The sequence below is a fragment of the Ascaphus truei genome, chromosome 4 (genome assembly GCF_040206685.1).
Source record: "Ascaphus truei isolate aAscTru1 chromosome 4, aAscTru1.hap1, whole genome shotgun sequence".
NCBI classification, from domain to species: Eukaryota; Metazoa; Chordata; class Amphibia; order Anura; family Ascaphidae; genus Ascaphus; species Ascaphus truei.
The window spans coordinates 361,931,664-361,953,619 of record NC_134486.1 but is presented as its reverse complement, the minus strand read 5'-3'; the positions used below and the strand labels follow the sequence as shown (position 1 = coordinate 361,953,619).

Here is a 21,956-nt window from a genome sequence, read left to right as displayed (position 1 = left end):
ACACATTTTGTGTTGCTTTCTCAGGTTCCTTTTTACGGACTACAATCGGCTTTCTAGCCTAGGAGGAGAAACGTCCATGGCAGAAATGATAGCCACTCTCTCTGATGCATGTGAAAGGGAGTTTGGTTTTCTAGCAACACGGCTCTTCCGAGTGTTCACGACAGAAGAAACGCAAGGTGTGTTGCAATGTTTGTTTTTTCTCTCCCTATAATTCTTGTTTTTAGTTTTGGGGAACAATGAAATGCTTTGCCATGCCCTCCAGCTTTGAGGGTGTTAAACACCTCGTATTAAGAAAGCAATTGCTTTATTGAATTGTTGCAACAATACATACCACCATTCATAAAAGGAAAACCGAGATCTGAAGAGTCATTTACCACATATAACATCTACCAACAGATAATATTTGACATAGTTGTAATTAAAAACATTGAATAATATTTTACCAATAATACTTGGTGACTGCTACCACACATTCTGACCTCCGTGTCTTATTCCCTCTACCACTGATCCAAACATACTTACCATTGCCCCAGTTCCCACCTGGCGATTGTGAGGTCACGTTCTACTTCCAATGACTACTTCATATCCATTTCGTTCTCGAAATCTGGTGCACTCCCTTACCTCAAATTTGCAAAGGTTTCAGACCTCTTTTTAATCTAATCCCATTTATGGTTCCAAAGACTTGAATGTTAAAAGTATGTTTGAACAGAAAAAGCGTGAGGACTGATAACACAAACCTAGTACATGTGTTTCACTGCCAGATACTTCACAAAGCAATCATCGTGATCTTCCGTCCAGAGGATATTTACCTTGTCGTGTCCCAGCATTTTCTCAAAATGCTTCCGTACAAATCCATGTAATGTCCTTGTTGGATAGAAGAGGAATAGAGGAAATGTTGAGACATTTGTAATGATATTCTCCTTGTTCACTGGCCTTATTGTTTATTCAAAATGCAGAGACAAACCCTATTTGAGATGTGTCCTAGGTTAGAGGGAGTAGAGCCTTGGAAGGCCCCCCTGGTTAGATAACACTGAGGTTGCCAGGTACAAATTCATGGTTTATAGTAAGGAGTATCTTTTTGGTTTGTAGTACTTCCTGTTTTGATTCCCTGTCTTGACATATAAAGATTGGATCTTGACAACTTCTATACCGTACAATTTTGAAGAAAAATTAATTGAAGTCCAATAAAAGTTGCAAGTAACCAAAAGTGTAAGAAGTTCCTAGGTGAGCCACTAATGTATGTACATTTCATATGGTAATCTTGCCATCAATATGTATTTATTTCTGCATGCAAGTATAAGGGCTGACGGAGCGGCTCAGTCAGTAAAGGCGCTGGCTGAGAACACTGACACGGAGCCGGGTTCACATCCCGGTGTCAGCTCCTTGTGACCTTAGGCAAGTCTCTTTATCTCCCTGTGTCTCAGGAACCAAAAACATAGATTGTAAGCTCTAAGGGGCAGGGATCCGTGCCTGCAAAAAAGTGATATGTCCAGCGTTGCGTATATATGTCTGCACTATACAATAAAAACCTATTATTAGAATGGCTGCGTGTTGGAAACTTTAACAAGTTAAAGCAGTACACAGGGTGTTACTTTTAGACACAGAACAGTGTATGCAGATAGCCAACTGAGGAACACAACGAAAGCTAGAAGACTCCTAATAATGAGCACTATGGAATAAGTAGGATAAATACAGCCACATTTACTACTTTGTCTTCTGCCATAAGCGAATTTACAGCTCGTTCAAATAAATGTGTCATTCGGTGTCTTCCAGCAAAACAGTGTTTTATGGCAGAAGGCTGCTTAGTAGATATGGGTCAAAATAATCCTGCAGTACTCTTTACCCAGACACTCTTGATGTGTGTAATAGCCCAACATCCGATATATTTGATGTGAAAAAGAAACTTTTGGGAAGCTCTTCAACTTATACTCAGAGTACGACATGCAGTGATAGTCTCGGGAAACCTTTATTCGTCATGTACTTGAATGTAGCTGTTTTCTTTCTTTAAGGAAAAAAGAAATGGAAAAAGACCTGCTGCCTCCCCACATTTGTTATCTTCATCTTCATTATGTCGTGTGTTTTTGCCGGTGTAATATTGCTGGCTATCTTTAAAGTGGATGGAAAGAATATGACGGTGAATGCCATCCTCATAGCTGTGGCTTGTGTGGTTGGCCTGGTACTTGTCTTGAACTGCCGTACGTGGTGGCAGGTGATGGATTCCATACTGAACTCCCAAAGGAAGCGACTCCACAGCGCAGCCTCTAAGCTGCACAAGCTGAAGAGTGAAGGCTTTATGAAGGTAAGGAGTATCACAAGCTCTCTGTTAATGTGAGCACCTGAAATGAAGACCCACAAACACCCACAGCAAAGCTATCTGATGTGCTTTTAACCTGTAGTAACATGCCAATGTGTGGTCACTGTCACGAACGGCACACCTGTGAGCACGTGGCTTGTATATGTGACAAGGCTTAATATACATCTATCTAGCTCAGGGATGCGCAAACATTTTCGTCGGCGCCCCCCTGCCTGCACGCTCCCCCCCCTTACCTTGTCACTGCGTTTCTGACGTCACGACTTCATGTGACAACGCAACGTCATGTGACCCCCGCGGCATCATTTCATGGCAACGCTTCGCCAGAAGCTGCCTGAGATCAAGCAAAGGAGTTACAGAGGCCTTGCGAGATCCCCTGACATTTAATGTAAATGATTTGGGGAAGAGCGCAGGGCCTCTGTAAGCGCCACACGCCCCAGTTTGCGCACCTCTGATCTAGCTGACGCACTTTTCACCTTCCGCAAAGGTCCCTCAAATGAATAATAACTCCACTCAATCCGTCCCAATATACAATTTTCCCCAAACTGCACACCTGTGAGCACGTGACTTGCATATGTGACAAGGGGTTAATACATACAAGTAACTAGCGGACTCGCCTTCACCTGCACACAGGTCCCTCATATAAATAATAATAATCTATTCCTTCAATCTGCCACAATATATCTATATTTTGGGCGTGTTCTCAACCCACCCTTTTTATCAATCTCTCTAGATGATATTTTTAAACCTTTCTTTTGAGTTTTAAACTGTGCCTCAATATATAAAAAAAACTTGAACTGTTCTATAATACTAGACACGCCATCTCTGTAAAGCGCTACGTAAAACTAGCAGCGCTATACAAGAACATGCTATTATTACTATTATACATAGAAAACCCAGGTTTTTTTTTGTTTATCATTTGATTTGTGTAATTGCAACGGTTACGAATATTGTTGTGAAACGCTGTCCGATCCAGGATTTCATATCTAGTAACTTTACACAAAGCTTTGGGTGGTCATCTTTGCCACACCCCCTGATACTCCATAGGTCACCCACAGAATTCGTTTCAGGGTACATTTAAAAGGTTTTCCGTTTATTCTAGTGTCAGGATAGCCTTATTTCAATCCCCCCACTTACAAAAAACAGATATCCTTCTCCTTACATCAGCACATAAGACTAGGCATGGACAGCGCTTAGTCATGCCATAAAACAATTTTTAAGTCCATTTGTAACCAACATTAACCTCTGGTGTGCTAAATTTACTCAACTACTTAATACTTTCTGCCATTTTCATTACAGGCACAAACCCCACTTGCACGTGTGTATGCTGTGCATGCATTTTCCATACAGCACCTAGTTCAAGGTCCCAGTAGGATCCCCCAATAGGCAGTCTCGGCTGAAACCATGTGGCATACACAAAAATAGTGACGTTTGTCTGGGGATGAAAACTTCCCTTCATGTCACTGAGTTAAACCGGTGTTTCATGCTTCAGAGTTAACATTTGTTAGTGCTCTGCTGCCAAGTAAGTCACTGGAATGCCAGAGGAAACTGCTGGGAGTTAACAGTCATTGTTTTTATTCTTCCAATTCCTAGGTTCTGAAGTGTGAAGTGGAGCTGATGGCTAAAATGGCAAAAACCATTGATAGCTTTACACAGAACCAGACGAGGCTGGTTGTCATTATCGATGGCCTGGATGCCTGTGAGCAGGATAAGGTGTTACATATGCTGGACACAGTATGTATTTTTATTTTATTTTTTTAAACTTTGTGTTTACTAAAATCTATAACACTAATAATAATAACTCGCACTTTCTTGTAATATGGCTCTTTCAGAGCCAGGCTTATTCAAATGTTTCAGAATAACCATTTGAGTGACGAGGTTAGCTGCCACCTAGAGAATTTTTGCACATAACTTTCCTAAACAATGATCGATCTGTCTTCTGGTGTTTCATGTGGAAGAAACCATAAAGCATTTCAAAGCACACCACATTTTAATATGATCCCGTTTCATGTTTTCACCAGTGGTTTGGAGAGTGACATAAGACCGTTTTTGTTGATCACTGTTGTCTTGTATAACTGTAGTGAGTAAATGCTGACACAGACAGAAACAACCTCTATTTTGCCATAATTAACTACTGATGTATCATTTTGAGATAGGTAGCTTTCTGTAATTGATAAAACAGCAATGTTTAAAGTCTGGGGATGGATGGTGCTCACTGCAGTAGCATTCCTTGTGGAAATGGTTTCCTTAGCTGCACGGGTGCTGGCGTTCCAGGGAGCTGCCTTTATAAGAGCTCCCACACGATTGGCTACGTAAAAGATGGGCTAGTCATTCAAAAAGTACATTTACAATTGAATGAAATAATGTTTTAAGACCTCATGAAGGGACTCGTTGGTCTGAAAATGTTGGATTTGGTTCACATTACAATATGCAAACATGGCACGATACAACAGATTTCTGATATTGCTAATGATATATGCGTCAATGATAAATAATCCAAACAAAGGGAAATGAGAAAATTAAATAAATCCAAACCGCAAACGGTCGCTGAGGATACTTGCGGATGTCAGTCCTCTGTTACAAATGATGGGCACCGATGGGATCAGGTGGAAATCGTCATATGTGGAATAAAAAAAGTAAAAAAAGAGCACATACATAGTGCAATACTGTGTGATATAGAAAGCAGTGGTACTGGGGACCACACAAACTGTTTGCAAACCCAGGCCATTCGGGAAAGAATCTCTATTGGTAAACAGATACATCTCCCAGAGAGGTACTGTACACAGTCAGTCAAACAGACTTTAATTGTGGTAAGAGTTACATTTATTGATAAAAACGTGTCTGGGTGTCAAAGGATAAAATTGGTCACATGAGTGTCTCATAAGGGTTTTAGTCAGGCAATCCTTAATCAATAGTGAGTGTTCCCCATTTTGATTTTGTGAGGTTTCACTAGTATTTGTAACAGTGTCCCCCTACTATTAGTGCCGTGGGAAAGGGGAACACCCCATAATCATTACAGATGAGAGAAGTATTCGCTGGAATTTGAATCTGCCGCGGATATGCCCGTTCCTTTCGGCCACAGATTAGTTTTACAACTTAGTTTCCCACCCTCCCACCCCCTCTTACGGTAAGTCCGAATCCGACAAACGGAATCTAATCCGATGTTGGACTGGATAGAAACACGTTCCCTGGACTAGAATTGCGTTGCATCCGAACACCACGGGCGGAATTGCAAGAATCCCTGCGGGGGCTAAAGTTACTGAAATCCAAACTCTGATTTTAACGTGCGGATCAGATTTTGTCTGCAAAACCCGGGAAGGGGTTTGGGACCAGTCCGTCCATCTCTAATGATCATACCTTATGATAAGGATGTAAAAACACTTATTAGTACTTAAACTGAAGACTATAGGCTTACGTGCTGTGAAGATGAATATCTGCAATGCTTCAATACTCTAACTCAACCTTTTGTGTACCATAGATACTATAAAAAAAAAAAATGAAGCTCAGCAGTGAAATTAAATGAGAACAAATTATGTGGAAGCATTATAGGTAACAAATGATACCATTGAACAGTTTGTAGTAGCATTGCCTTTTAATTACAGAATCTGAAACCATGTACGTTCCTGTTGCTAGGGATGCTGAAGCACTGCTGTTTTGTAGCAGTTTTACTGGCGTAATTAACAGTATTGGAAGTTGTGCAAATTATCTACATGACCATTATTTCTGAAATTATAGCCGATTGCAAGTGGTTTTACAGCTAGTTTGTGACTTTGTGCCCAGAGGGCTGTCATGCCGAGTGACAGAACACCTAATGAAACTGTAAACATGGAAATGAAAGATGCAAATCCAGCCACATAGCCTTCCTCTTTCTGCTACTCGGATAGAAATGTGTTGTTCGTGGACAATATGATACTTTTAGGATAATACGCTTCCTGGGTATTCACCGGGTCACCAGAAATACTCCACTTACTCATGATGAGCCCCTCTAGTACAGGGGAGGCCAACTCCAGTCCTCAATGGCCACCAACAGGTCAGGTTTTAAGTATATCCCTGCTTCAGCACAGGTGACTCGGTCAGTGATTGAGCCACCTGTGCTGATGCAGAGGTATTATCTTAAAACCTGATCTGTTGTTGGCCCTTGAGATCTGGAGTTACCACGACTGGTTTAGATGCATCAGGAAAATGATTTTCTTCCTCTTTGGGCAAGTAAATAGAAAATAGATGCTCAGTATATATAAGCCATATAAACTCGGGCTGCGTTTATAGTGCGCACGCGAACAACATACAGCACCTCTATTAGTCCGGCCATAGTGCGCGCGAGGAAGAGCGACCACGCGGCAGAGATTTCCAGGGACAAATGATTTTGCTTTTTCGTGCGACAGCCGCGTCACATGAGCGGTTCAGCCAACGAGGGCGAACCAGCCTGGTGACGTCACGGCCACGCCTCCCCATCCAAGTTCACGGATCACTCGGGCGACAGGCGCGCGCGACAGCACTGTAAGCCCTGCCTAACAGAAAGTTCCAAAGCGGCAACGAGTAAAAGCTGCCTGGTTAATCTGCCCTTCTTCTTTTCTTAAAGGTTCGCATCCTGTTTTCTAAGGGACCTTTCATTGCTGTTTTTGCAAGTGACCCGCACATTATTATCAAGGCAATAAACCAGAATCTTAACAGCGTGCTGCGAGACTCCAATATTAACGGACATGATTATATGCGCAACATTGTTCACCTGCCTGTCTTCCTGAACAGCCGCGGCCTGAGCGTCGCTAAAAAGCTCTGCGCGGCAGCAACAACCAACGGCGATGTACCGTACCCCGACAATGCAGGCGAGAACCTTTTCCCTTCTATTAATGTGACCAAGGCTTTGCAGGTTCTGCTTGTGGGTTAATGCAACAGATTTGTGCTTGTGCAATTTAATTATTTTAAATATTATTATTTTAAAATTGTATCTAATAAAGGTTGGGTTTCAGTATAAATAACCATCCCATACCAGTCATTAGAGTGCATTTTGATTTCAAGTAGATGCTCCTTTCTCACTTCTCATTTATCTACATTTACCTGCTAAATTTGCAGTTCCTTGTCTCTTACTTGGATTTAAAACGACAACAATACACTTAAATTTATTTGGGATTAGTGAACTTTGAGCAGGTTTTCCCCTTTACTCTAGATATGAGTAGTTATTAGTTCCAATTTCCCTTCATTGGCCCCTATATATGTCCCTGGATCCTGTACGGTTTCTGTATTCACTACCTTGGCTCTGATTGTCTTCCCCCTCATGGCTTTGGGACCTTGGGCAGGTCTCCTGATCTCCCTGCTTTTCTGAACACCTCTCTTGTTTTAAGTGAAGTGATTGTTCTGCCATAATTAGCCAAAGAGCTGAAGTAGCTTTACCGCTTCCCCCCCCCCCCACCTTCGCCCCCCACTAGGTTTGAAACAGACGGTCCCTGGAACTGAACCATATTGATTTCAGCTCCGGGACCCCCTGTTTGCCGAGATACTTTCACCTGAAGGTGCTGCCGGTAACAGCTCTCGCTGGGCACAGAAAATGTCTGTTTGAAGGCCGATGGGAAGCCGCAATGTCATCCCTTGTAGCTTTCTATTGTCCCATGTTACCTTTAAACATCTGTGAGATACCGGCTTCACCTTTAGAGGTATCTCGGGGAGAAGTGGGCCCCCGGGCTCAAGCGCATCGATTTCAGAGCCCCTGTGCTTCCCAAACTTTAATTCATAAAAAAAAAGATCCTTCTTACCAATCTACATATTCGCAGAGCCACTAACATCTTGTATGGAGCTGTATACCAGGTCTGTTTTACAAAGTGAAAACTAGACATGCCCAAGAAAGAAGACATCTTGGCTGTCTAGCATTATGAATTCCCTGATATTGCGACCCTAAATCTAACATGTTTTACTTGAACCTGGTTGCCCCCAGAGGAGACAAAACATGGGTTTGCAGTTTAGTATGGTTTTCCCTCCCCGGGACTTCCCATCCTTGTATTGCATAGTACCGGTGTTCTCATGGTGTGGGCTACATGTGTTAATAATTGCTTGGAGTACCATCATATTTAAAATCCTTTTTGTGACGGACAGTTAGTAGCAGCCCGTGCCTTCCTGCTCCCCAGGTCATGTGATCCATGGTGTAGTGATCACATGGACACTATCTGCCACTACATTGGGAACGGGAGAGGAGTTTCTCGATCGTAGGTCACAGAGTTGCGTTTGCAATCTCCCATAGAGATGAACAAAACGTCAATGACGGGTGCCACTTCATGACGTTGACCGAAAGGGTTAAACTTGGCTCTATTTAGCACTATATATATATTTTTTTTTAAATAGTGGACCTGTGTCTGAAAATCAGCGGTTATAGGAAATCCACACACTGCTGCAGGGAGCTGTATTTAGTAAAGTTTAAGTGGCTTTGGGGTTTCCCACTAAAGTACTTGTGGACTGTAGTTTGATCTTGAAAGGGAGTAGAAAAAAAGGCACTTTTCAATTTGCTTAAACTTTGTATGTTTCTATATTATAAGGTGCACATGAAGATCCTGACAGAAGGGTTTCACAGCACAGCCTTGCAGAGGTCGCAAAACTCGGCAGCAAATCGGCCCTCAATAGACGGGTAAGAGATCTAGAAGAAGCAGTTTACCGTGGTTTTACATTGGCAAATCAGGGGTTGTCAGATACTGCAGTTAATGTATCTATCTACCACAAGTCAATGTTGCTGGGTTATTTTCTAACAAGTAATCCTATTATCATTCCAGATTCTATTGTATCATGTTAGAAATTGAAGCAGAATTCTGTTTTCCGCTTACATGTTGAATCTGTTGCCACATCATATACCTGTACAATAGTCTTTCTTAAGATCTATTGTACAAGGACTCTTATGCACACTCACTAATGTTCCAGTGCATTTGGTAACAGGACCGAGCTATTTTTCTTGCAGAGTTGAAGAAGTAACAAGCTCTCCTGAGATGTAAAGTCTCATGCAGATTCTAAAGATACATTCTTATCCAATGTTGTGGGTGTTATATGTGATCAAATCAAATGTAAGTTCATTTAAAGGAATTTGCTTTGGAACATACGGTATGTAGTAGTAATTTGCTCAGGGTAGATAGGCTGGAGTTCCACAAACCAAAAGACATTTTGAAAGGATGTTCTCATTTCTTTAAAAGGTTAAAACCCAGTGAGTTAGAGGAATGATTAGAGCATGACGACCACGATGCAATGCTAAAAAGTCCAGTATTATGCAATTAGATCACAACATTCCCTAGGGAGAACACTTGGTTGATTGTACAACACTGTCAAGAATTACAGAGGCGAACTTGAGTTGTTCTATTTGATAACTACAGAATAGGCAAATCCATAGAAATGGGAAATCGATCGGGATGGTGGAGTGTATAGGAAAATGTGTTGGCAGCATAATGAGCTCGGTAGTAATGCCTCTTTATAGATCATTGGTAAGACCTCACCTAAAGTGCTGTGTTTAATTTTGGAGTCCAAAAAGACATATGTAAAATACAAAGAAAAACAGCTGGTACAAGGGAAAATTATAAGAAAGGAAAGAAACGTCTACATCTCAACAGGTACAGCGTGAAAGAACATGACATTATTTTTTTATAAATCTGGTTTCTATAAAGTACAAGAGAAACATTTTTTTCAGACGAAAAGGGATGGAAGACCACAACAGTGGCTTGATCTGCAGTTGGGGGGTTGGAGGTTCAGGAAAATATGATGTACATTTTCTCTGAATGAGCAGCTGATCCGTGGAGCATGGATGTTAATACAGTAGGAATTCAAAGCTGCATGGGAGATGCACTTGAATATCCAGATTATGAAAGTAATCGCTGTCAGTTTCTGCATAGAAAATTTGACTTCTGACATATTTTTGCTGTTTAAAATAAGGAACACGAGTTCCATAGATCTTGGCCAGTCATGTTTGTGCCTTTAACTGTGCATGCAATGTCTTGTATATATGTAACTATGTATTTATAACCATGTATTTGTCATCATAACTCTATGGCCAGGGACATACTTGAAAACGAGAGGTAACTCTTAATGTATTACTTCCTGGTAAAACATTTTATAAATTAAATACATTTACATTATGTTAAATATTTCCTACTTTTGGAGGACAGGTGAAGCTGTTGTCTTTACATTATTGTTGGCACAAATGTCTATGGCTGGAAGAGGTTGTCTTGCAAGTTAGTGTAAGTATTTCTTTTCTTCAGGATACATACAGAAGAAGGCAAATGCAGCGCACTATGACACGCCAGATGTCATTTGACTTGACCAAGCTACTGGTGACAGAGGACTGGTTCAGTGACATCAGTCCCCAGACAATGAGGAGATTACTGAACATTGTTTCAGTCACAGGTAAGGACGTCACAACTCTTTACACTGCAGGTATGAAATGAAGAATTGAATAGACTACAAAAGCGACCAATCTCGGTCAAGTCAGTGGCCACTTTGAAGTATATGGAGTTACCATCTTAGCTGTAAAACACTGGTTCCCTCTGTACATAGCTTTATCGTGTCTTTTCCAGAATGTTGAAACATTTTTTTTCCCTCTCTCGCATTTGCAGGACGATTACTGAGAGCTAACCAAATTAGTTTCAACTGGGATAGATTGGCCTCCTGGATCAACCTGACAGAGCAATGGCCTTACCGAACATCATGGCTCATTCTCTACCTGGAGGAAACTGAAGGTGTTCACGAGCAGTCAACTCTGAAAACCATATATGAAAGGTACCTGTGCATAGCCGTTATAAGCCTTTCTGTAAAGTCTTTTAGTGATTTCCTTTAACATACTGTAGTACTATTATTCTGTGACTGAAACAATGCACATTCTGCAGGCAATCTGTGTGTTTATTATTGTTGTTATAATTTATTTACAACGTACCAACATATTCCATAGCGCAGTACAATAGGGTTGGAGGACTAAAAAACAATAAGTAACAAACATACATTGTTCCAGTAGATAAGGAGGGCCCTGTCCCAAGGAGCTTACAATCTGTAAGGAAGGGTAAGTGGAAACAGGGTACAGGGGGATGAGAAGGTTGGGGTGTTTCAGATAGTTGCTTATTAATTGAAGCTGTTGGTATTTGGGAAGAAGTCAGTGGGATTACTGTATGCGGAGGTAGAGCTGTGAGAAGAGGTAATGTGTGAAGATGGGAATCCTTCAGTATGCATCTGAAATACTTTACCCGACCCAATAAGGGAGCAGCTGTAACAGCAGTGAACGGCAGTAAACAGCGACACACACACTTTCGTTGCTCCTTGGCTGCCGCCAAAGGGGGAGTTGTGTATTTGTCCTATCCATGTTCAGACTGCGCAGCACGCACCCGCTGAGCAGCTGACATGTTTTTGTGTATGGGAAGGTTGGAGGAAAGCTGGAAGGAGTGAGTGATCTGTGTGCAGAGGAGAATGTGATGGTGTGTGTGTGTGTGTGTGTGTGTGTGTGTGTGTGTGTTCTCATTTTTCTCTGTACAGCAAATTAAAAATGTGTTGCTTGTCATTTTTTAAATAATACCTTTCAGAAGCAGTCACAATAGACCAAACAAAAAACCTAGTCATTTCAATTATTAGGCTGAATTAATAATTCACTGAAAATAGGCTTATGGTAAAGAGACCCTTTTGTGAAATGCTGCTGCCAGAATCACTCTACTCTTTCCTAGATCTGTCTCAGCATCTCCCCTCCTGAAATCCCTCTCCTGGCTTCCAATCAAATCCCGCATCTCACACTCCATTCTTCTCCTCACTTTTAAAGCTTTACACACTTCTGCCCCTCCTTACATCTCAGCCCTAATTTCTCGGTATGCACCACCCCGACTCTTGCGTTCTGCTCAAGGATGTCTTCTTTCTACCCCCTTTTTATCTAAAGCCCTCTCCCGCCTTAAACCTTTTTCACTGACTGCCCCACACCTCTGGAATGCCCTTCCCCTCAATATCCGACTAGCACACTCTCTATCCACGTTTAAGACCCACCTTAAGACACACTTGCTTAAAGAAGCATACGAATAACACTGTGAACATTCTGAACACATGATACATAAAGCTTGGCCCCCTGCAGACGCACTTACCAGAACTCCCTCCTACTGTCTCTGTACGTTCTCCCTACCTACCAATTAGATTGTAAGCTCCTCGGGGCAGGGACTCCTCTTCCTTAATGTTATGTTTGTCTAAAGCACTTATCCCCATGACCTGTTATTTATATTATCTGTTATTTATTTGATTACCACATGTATTACTACTGTGAAGCGCTATGTACATTAATGGCGCTATATAAATAAAGACATACAAAATACTACTGTGAGCCTTTCTGCACTAGCTGCGATACAACTTTTACAATATTAAGTTCTACAAGCTGTGACTGTAAGCTACCTATGTCCAATTCTTCTCTGTGATCAGGAACTTCGAATTTGCACTGCACATTGGGTTTTACACCATGTCATAATATCAACACCATTTTGAGGATCATTTATGTATTGTAGTCCCCATGTGAAATGAAAACTTTCAGAAATTCCAGCAGTGAGGTTTGTGTAAAATTGGATTTCAGCATTCCAGCAGATGGCAGTACTATACAAAGGTGAAATAAGGCCAATTTGTTTCCATTTTTTTTTTAAATATAAACAAACACTAGGTTTAATTTATCACAATAATAAAAATCATATGACAAAAATTATACTTTTTGCAAGGCACACAGATTGCAAAAACGCAGAGAAGGGAAATCTAAAAGTTTGCAAAAGTAAAATTATTAGAATAGTCTTTGTTATTACACATTAAAACGGGCCCCAGAACTACTGTTTCCCATGGGAAAATGTCAGCCATTCTATTAAATGCTATTTAACTTTATCTAATATTTGCTATCCGATATTTGTGGATCGTTGCATCATAAGAAAAAGTTACCCTCTGTGCCTAGGAAAGCAATCCGAAATGTCTGCGTTAGGCAAAAGTTGCTCCACAAATGATGTGAAGATGCGTGAAAAAGGGGGAAAGACTTCAGTGCCTAACATGAAATGTTTAGCACTGAAAGGGGAAATGAGTAAAAATGGCTTTTTCAAGATACAATAATTTCCTATTAAATGTACATTGTGTGATATTGGATTGGGAATAGCTGTTTGTGGTAAATATGCATATAGTGATGTGAAACAGCAACAAGTATCAACAAACCTTTTTAAACAAACTCTTTATACCAACAGGGAATCTTACACTGGTAAAGGATTTTCCTCTCGTTTTTAATACTGTGGGGTAATAGAGTTGCTAATTAGGACTATTTTCTTTATGACGGCGGAACCTTGATCTGCCAAGTGGGGTATATAGATAATGTTGCTATGCCCTCTTATGCCACAAACAATCTTTTAATGCATTCTTAATTTACTTCCAAAATCTGCATAACACTTGTTGAGTATCTGTGTACGGTTTGAGGCAGTATGTGGAATGCTCAACTCCAGTCCTCACGCCCCCCCCCCCTCCACCACCAGGCCTGGTTTTCACGATTTTACAGCTTCAGCACAGGTGGCTCAATCAGAGGCTCAGTCAAAGACTACTTGTGCTGAAGCTACCTGTGCTGAAATCAGGGACTGGGCCATCTATGCTGAAGTAGGGACTGATTGCGCCACCTATGCTGAAGCAGGGACTGAGCCATCTGTGCTGAAGTAGGGACTGATTGCGCCATCTATGCTGAAGCAGGGACTGATTGTCACCTGTGCTGAAGCTGCGATCTCCTGAAAACCTGACCTGTTGGGGGGGGGGGGGGGAGGGGGAGACTTGAGGACTGGAGTTGATTACCCCTGCTGTAGAGGAAGGTCACGCCAGCAGTGCACAGCACCACTTATCGATAGGCAGCCAAGCGTGCATCACAATTGTTGAATGTCCCAGATATGGCAAACTGAGATTTAGCTCGAACACATTTGTAAAGACTGCAACAGATTAGTGCTGCGGGAGACAAATTACCGTGGCTGGCGTCCCTGCTCTCTGGGATTAGCTGGTCCAAGAGGCCTCTTCTGTTGTAAAGAAGAGACACTATATGGCCAAAAAGATGAAAGATGTACAAAATACAACAAAAAAAGGGTAGCAATCCTACGTAATCTTACTGCCAAGGAACTTCAACAGGTCCAGTCAGGATTCATAGTTGGCGCGATTACGTTTGGATTTATATTTCTAGGAGGGTACAAGCATTAGAACAAGGCCTCAGTGCGTCTTTTCTAAGGTTAGTGAGTATATTCCATGTGCTGCTTTAATAAGGCCGTTTGCCGATCGGACCATGACGTTATTTCCTGCGCGGTGGTTCGTAGTTCAGTCTCTGACAGTTCTTGACATCTTAACGCCACAACAGCCACTGGCGCAATGACGTCATTCTTTCCAGGTAGATGTCCAGATGGAACCCAAACCACCATGTAATGAATACATGTATATAGCAAAATAGTAAGGCAGCATAGAAAAAATAAGTGACATTTGCAATTGAAACATGAAAACAAAATCTATACATAGGAGTGAAAGACCCACCTCAAAATACAAGATGTCTAATATATATCACACTAGATATCAGCACATAATGATAAATACACTCTGTTTGGAAATAAGAATGGCATATCATGTCCACAAAAATAAGTTACAGTTACAACAAAAATGAGTATCTGCACAATACTGTTTTTATTAATCACACACTTGGAGATTGTTAATTCATCCCTTCAGGACATGAGTTGCCAACTCCAATCCTCAAGGGCCACCAACAGGTCAGGTTTTCAGGATACTCAGCTTCAGCACAGGAGGCTCAGTCTTTGACTGAGCCACTGATTGAGACACCTGTGCTGAAGCAGGGGTATCCTGAAAACCTGACCGGTTGGTGGTTCTTGAGGACTGGAGTTGGCAACCCCTGCCTTTGGAGATGGACATCCAATTGATTGAACCACTTACATTCTTTTTCATAATAAACTATTGACCGTATCCCCATCTTCACAATCGATTGCTTGAAACTCTAATTGTCTCATGTTGCGTTTCCCTTTCCAGAAATTTTTGACTACGGGAGTAATATGTGGGGGCTTCAGATGTTTAAGGGCCTCCTGGATAAATTATTTGTGTTTAGTTATCCACTTTTATTTGGTCTCACGATTTTTCCAACATAAGTTTTCATGCAAGGCACAAGAGTTAATACATACATTGCAAAACTGGATTTGCATGTGAAATATTCCCTGATCTTATAGTTGTTGTCTGATTAGCGGTGTCGGAAAGAATGTCCCTTTATCACAGAATTGCGATGAACGCATCCCCAGAAAGGGTACATGCCAAATGTCTTGTTAGAGAGACCTGGTTGTGACTCACCCTTTAATTGGCCTATCTGCTTTGACAAGGTTTCTGTCCATAGGGAAAAAGAGGCTGTTTTTTAACACTTCACATAACAAAGGGTCACTTCGAAATATCTTCCAATGTCTCATGATTAATCTCTTTATATGCATGGACGCTGTTATACATTTCGAGACAAAAGGGATCCTGCTGGCTTTCTCACTGTTGACCTTCTTGGGCTGTCACCTGTCTCTGTGTTTTTAACCCTCACTGAGTGTTTTGCTGATGGTCTTCTGATTAGCCACCTGGTGTAGTCTGGTATCTACTATAGTATGGTCACTAACTATTCGCTTAACTCTGAGCAGTTGTAAATTATCAATCAAGGAATGTGGATTGAGGATGCTTGCTGCTTTCGATATAAGAATCATTAAAATGACAGTCACGTTTTTATTGATGGTCACGTCTAAAAAATGAATGACGTTACAATTCACCAAGAAGGTAAATCTGATTGTATTGGGCTGTGTTTTAGTCTACAGGTAGTTCTCGCTATCCAACGTTTCACTTTACAACAAATGGCATATCCAATGCTTTAAAAAGCAACCATATGGGCCGTTTTCGACGCCTAAATGCGTTATCCAATGCTCACTGCCACTGATTAACATGGGACTCGCTATCCAACGCTACTTCCAGAACGGATTCCGTAGGATAACCGAGGACTGCCTGTTTTGACAAACCCCACAATGGGCTACATGCTGCCCTGCCGTAGGAGAAACACGTCATCGATGTATTCTCCATAGTAGGCAGTGTAGCATGAAGTCATAATCTTTGTAGAATATTCCTTTCAAAGTATGACGTGAAAATGTTACCGTATTTAGAACTGTTACCGGCAACTGTGTAGTTAGGTGTTTACGTTTGTCAAATCAAATTCACATGGTAGACTTTGGAAATTTATGTTAAATGTGAAATTGATTAACTTTAAGTGTTGGGTCACCATTAAGTGGTAAACAAGATTCCTGGTGTGAACGTGGTCTCATCATTTCCTCTCTCTAGTTAGATTCATCCATTAAAACCAGGGTTCCACCTTTCTATCTGCCAGAGTTGAAAATGTTATTCTCATAATTATCAAGATTTTTTTAAAGATCTTTGTAATATCCCTGCTAAAGTTGGTATGTTTAGTAGATTTTCCCCATCAAATCTCTGAAGACGAGATTAGTTTCTTTGCAGTAAGTTTACTGAGGAGAACTACTTTTTATTTATTTTTTTGGCCTTTGGTTCACTTTTTGTATTCTGAAAGCATTAGTGTTTTACCTTTTATTAGTGCTGGGCCGTTCTCGTTTGTAAGCTTAACAGGGTTAGTGGATCTGTGAAATGGTAGTATGGCATCTAATAGGATTCCTGCACGTGAGAAGAAAGAATTGATGCAGAGCCTCTGACTTTCAGGAACCCTGTGAGTTATTCATTAGGAGATACTGTAAATGCACAAGTCCCAACTTAACTTTTAATATGAACCACGTTTTAAGGTTAAACCCAGAGTTCCCTTCAAATGCACTTGGAAGATATCCAGTATTGTACTGTTACCAATTGGGAGTCAGTGGCAACATTTCAGAATATTTGAAACCTATCCTGATTGGTAAGCTAATATTACAGTGGTACAGGTTATGTGAGTGACTTTTTACTTCATTGCCACTTCCAATCCAACTCCCTGGATGGGACTGCACTTGGCTGTCAGTTTCCCAGTCACTGTTGCTGGGTCTCCCGGGAAGCTTGAGATCCTTGTGAGTTGATTTTAGGGAGGAAGTAAAGAGGTTTAACTGGGATTTTCTTTTGGATTTCTGGCCTGAAAAGGAAATACAAAAAATAAATAAAAACAAATCTCCGTCTGTGCAGGTCTGACCTTCTGCTTCTCCTTCCCTCTTGTCCGTAGCAGATGGGAAACGAGTGTGTTTAAAGTGGATAGATAAAATCCTCCTGCAATGTGATGCTTTCCAGTACCAGCCTCGCCCAAAAATGTGCTAGATATGTGTACTTCCCCTTCTGCATTCCTTTTAATTTATCAGCTGGTTAAACCCACTGATATACTTTATTATTCCTCCCAAATATTTCTCCTGGTGCTCATTTTACTGTAAATTGGCCAATATTAGGAGCAGGGGTTGTAATGTGGGCAATATTTTGTAAGGAAACATTGAGATGAAATTATCTCCCATAGCTAGTCATTTCCCTGACCTCCCACCAAATGAAATTGTCAATCTGTGGTTCCCTGTTCAGTGCTAAAGGATAGGAGTAGTCTGAATTGCACTGCTAATGTTGATTGCTTTCAAATTGGACTGTGTGTGTATGATAGATATATATATATATATCATACACACACTCTTACATCACTAACATTCAGGGACCATTTAACACCTTAAGTGATAAATCACATCCTACACAGGTGGGAGGAATAGGCTTCAGTCACAGATAAAAACAGTGCATCCTGGAATGTTAAGTAATTCCTTTCTTGCTTTATGTATTGTAACACCGCCAGAAGAAGAGATGAGAATCTCGAAAGGCCGTGCAAATAAAAGCATTTTGTTAGCCACAGAACAGTATCGTCTATTCGTTTTTGATTATATAAACCACTCGGTGTCATTTATATAAAGATAGTCAATAATTATTGCTGATCTTCCCTTCTACATTTTCTGTGGCCATTTTGTTTGAGTCAGAGCAATTGCACAAAATGAGGTCCTGATTGGTTCATTATGGTGAGAATCATACGCCACCACCCTATACAGTTAAATATAGTTACACCAAGAACACTTGTATTTGGATAGAGAAGATGAGAAATTCTTCACCAACCCCCGCTCCCCCCCCCCCCCTAAACGTTAATTATGATGCTATCGAAAACCAACCCGCTACATCTGTAACACCACATTTATCTGCTGGTGTACATTTCTGTGTTAACAGTGAAAACTAGAAACCTAAAAATATGTCCAATTCTTCAAATTAAATATAATTTCCAATTTAACAGTGCGCAAATACTTATAAATAATCAGATTATGTTGTATTTCTGCCTAACAAACAAACATACTTTTACAGTATGTTAAAGCTGCTACTAGCCTACAATAATAATGTGCAGGGCAGGGAGGGGTAGCCAAATCTTCAAATTTAGGCTGGAGCCATGGTGCCTTCGGGCGTGCGGAAGCTGGGAAGTGACCCCCGTGAAGCGGGAGCTTTCCTTGGCCATGGTGGACGGACCGTGGGGGGCGTGCCTAGGGGCGTCACGGAGCTGGTTCACCCTCATTGGGCGAACTGCTCACGTTACCGGCCTGTGGCACCAAGAAATTGGTTTCAACTGATTTCTTGCGCAACGCGCCCCCTCCCGCTTCTGCCTGCACACCGCATGGACATGATCACTGCCTGAAGGCAATCTGATCGCTCGGCTGTCTGCGGCACCATGGCCCCAGCCTTAGGCTGCGTCCCATGTGCCGCTGACCGCGCTCATGCTTGAGAGTGGTGACGTTACCAATTCTCCAAGCATGAGCGTTCGGCTTTCCGGCAACTTTTTCGGTGAGCCGGGGGTGGGGGGTTGTGGCCTAACAGTGACTGGCGCTGATTGGCTGAGGTCATGGGACCCTTCAGCGCGCCTCAAACTCCATTTTATTTGTCGCGCCTAGCACCCACGGGCCCTCGCGCGCAGCGGGAGCATGGCCGGACAGGTTAAAATTGATTGTCCTGAGCACCAAGCGCGGTCAGCAGCAGCGTGGACGCAGCCGTAGCGGTGTAAACCCGGTGTGTTCTGTAAAAAAATATTTTTTAAATGTCACAATGTAATTGTCTACCTTAAACAAATGTAATCGCCTGAAAAGCAAACCTTTAGCTGGTTTGAAAAAAATGTTCCTTTCATACAGACCTCAGAATGGGGAAACTGCTTGTTACTGAAGTGTTGACTTTATCTGAAACCCATTACGTCTCTGATTTAGAGGGAAAGTAAGGCGAGCGTTCCCATTGGAACTCCTGATTGACGTATAATGATTTCACACACAATGTTGCAGGTTACACACACGCTCACACACACACACTCACACTCACACTCACACACTCACACACACTCTCTCACGCTGGTGTATTGCCTGGGTGCATGAACTGCAGCAAAATTGGCATAGAAGAAGAATAGCAGGCACTCCAGGTCTTGTGAAAAAATAGCAAACGTTTAATACACGTGTCAAACATTTCATCCCTCTCTGGAGCCTTTCTCAAGACACCCACCACCCAGTGACACACAAATCTTATATACCATTTCCCCTCCCCATATTCTCAAAAAAAGTGAATCACGGGTGGGGAGCCCATCACCCACCTTAGGTGGTGCCTAGCAACAGTAATTGACAACAACTGACTTAATCGAGCAGAATTTGTGTATACATAAGTAAAAACCAAGTGTGAGCCTCCTCACTATCCCAACTATGAAGAGAACATTAAAAATACATACAATAGAGCCGCCGTACAACAAAACATCGCATACCAGGCAGCTTCGTGGCATGGCCAGCAGCAGAAGTAATCAAAATCTGGTACGGGAGGCGAAGCGATGCATGGGAAATTGATCATACCAGACACGTAACAGTAAACTCAATAGCTAGACACATAGTATCAGTGCTGTGCACTAGATGCATTACTTGTGCACAATGTTATACAAATCGAAGACTTGCAATAACTAGACATAGTTTCCACAAATTCTCAACAAGCAGCACTAGTTCTGGGACTCACAGCACAAGCACCAAGATAAACCCTTGTATAGAGGTATTCTCCTCTGTGTTATATGTTGAGCTGATTGTGACACTGTCCCCGTGTATGCAGACTTGCTACTGCTTGCTTCCATATGATCATCATTTGGTCAATGCTGGCTCTGATACCAGTTATATTCTCTATGCAGAAGTGAAACAGTTTAACATGTATATATTTCACAGCGTGGTTGAACATGAAAATACACTGATTGCGAGAAAATATACTGATTGCTTCCATTTGATCATATAGGTATGTCAGTGATGACTGATAACTGCTATTGTGTGTGTGCAGAAGTGCATATGTTTCACAACGTGGTTTATCGTGGAAAGGCAGTGAGTGAATTAGCTGTAAAGAAGTAATGGTGCTGTATATGAATTCTAGGTTTATATAACATTGTAGAAAAGCTATTCTGACCATATTTTAGAAAGATTTATACAATGTATTTTTTCTTAAAATGCAAAAGGGAGAAAGCAGTCCTAAAATAAATTCATTTTTCTTTGACTTGAAAATAGAACTATACGTTTTGTCAGTAAAAAAGTAGTGGTTCTCTGAAGTTGTAAATATTAAAGTAGTGGAGCTTTTCAACCCCTAGGACTGGAACACTTGGACCAACTGCTTACAGCTGTTCGATTGTTATGTCGTAAAAACAAAGGGTTTGAATCAGCTGGATTTAACGCGTGACTCGATCAGAAAAAAGAAGTGGAGAGAGCTCCAATTCTATTTTGATCAGGTGGGCGATGCTCTGTTGGAGCAGTCGGCCCGATCACCCCCTAGATAACAAGCATTTGCACCTCACATATCACAATTGTTTTTTTGATCATAGGAAAGAGTGCTCCTTTTTAAAGTTAGTGGCTTACAGAAGTGTAGCGGTCTGGAGCTAAATTCACGTTGCTTGTTTCTTTGAGGTGTCTTCAGTATATACCTCAAAGTTCCTTTTAGATGAGTTGTTGCGATGCTGCTCCCGCAAGCTCTCTTTCCGTACACTGGGATGCAGAGCGTGATAGGCCTGTGGTACATACTGTGCCCAGACACACTCACTGTGCTGCTCAACACAGCAGCGACACGTGGACACATTATCTTGCCAGGTCACATGTTACCTGGTAACACTCTTCACTCCACCTTGCCTACTAACGTCGCCCACATTGCACAGTTAAAACTCTTCTACAATGCATGCCTTTCCTGCAGGTTACTATATATTGTGCAACTATATAACGTAAGTTGAGTACTAATGCATACAGTGTAGCTTTTTGCTTATCTTCAGTGTTCGTTCCTTCTGAGATAGAGAAGCTGGGAGTGTTTAATGTTACTTTCTATTACTTTATAGACTTGTTTTTGTATATTACTATTGAGCAAAGAGAGCTTTTGTTCTGCTGCTCATGCCGCCCACATGCTATATAACAAAGCTCTTGAACTGACTGCCCGCAAAGGGCCTTGATGTAGCCTTAGAGGCTATGCTAATTTTATACCTGTTCCTTAGGCACATTGCCTTTCTACACACGAAACCACATATTATTAATATAAACCATATATTATTAATATAAACCATATAACACTAATGTGCATTAAGGAATGACAATACATGACTCAAACATTATAGACGTAACATAGATTTATT

At 41.4% G+C, this 21,956-nt stretch overlaps 1 protein-coding gene across 8 annotated transcripts in view; it reads left to right on the top strand.

Annotated features, from left to right (window-relative positions):
• KIDINS220 (kinase D interacting substrate 220) overlaps positions 1 to 21,956 on the top strand; it is a 175,620-nt gene that overhangs the window by 67,039 nt on the left and 86,625 nt on the right. For all 8 annotated transcript variants that reach the window (XM_075598322.1, XM_075598321.1, XM_075598320.1 and 5 more), the window contains exons 16-22: positions 25 to 176; positions 2,010 to 2,299; positions 3,905 to 4,045; positions 6,891 to 7,134; positions 8,833 to 8,921; positions 10,531 to 10,675; positions 10,885 to 11,047. In XM_075598322.1, coding sequence (XP_075454437.1) covers positions 25 to 176; positions 2,010 to 2,299; positions 3,905 to 4,045; positions 6,891 to 7,134; positions 8,833 to 8,921; positions 10,531 to 10,675; positions 10,885 to 11,047 — 1,224 coding nt within the window. The remainder of the gene's footprint in view (positions 1 to 24; positions 177 to 2,009; positions 2,300 to 3,904; positions 4,046 to 6,890; positions 7,135 to 8,832; positions 8,922 to 10,530; positions 10,676 to 10,884; positions 11,048 to 21,956) is intronic.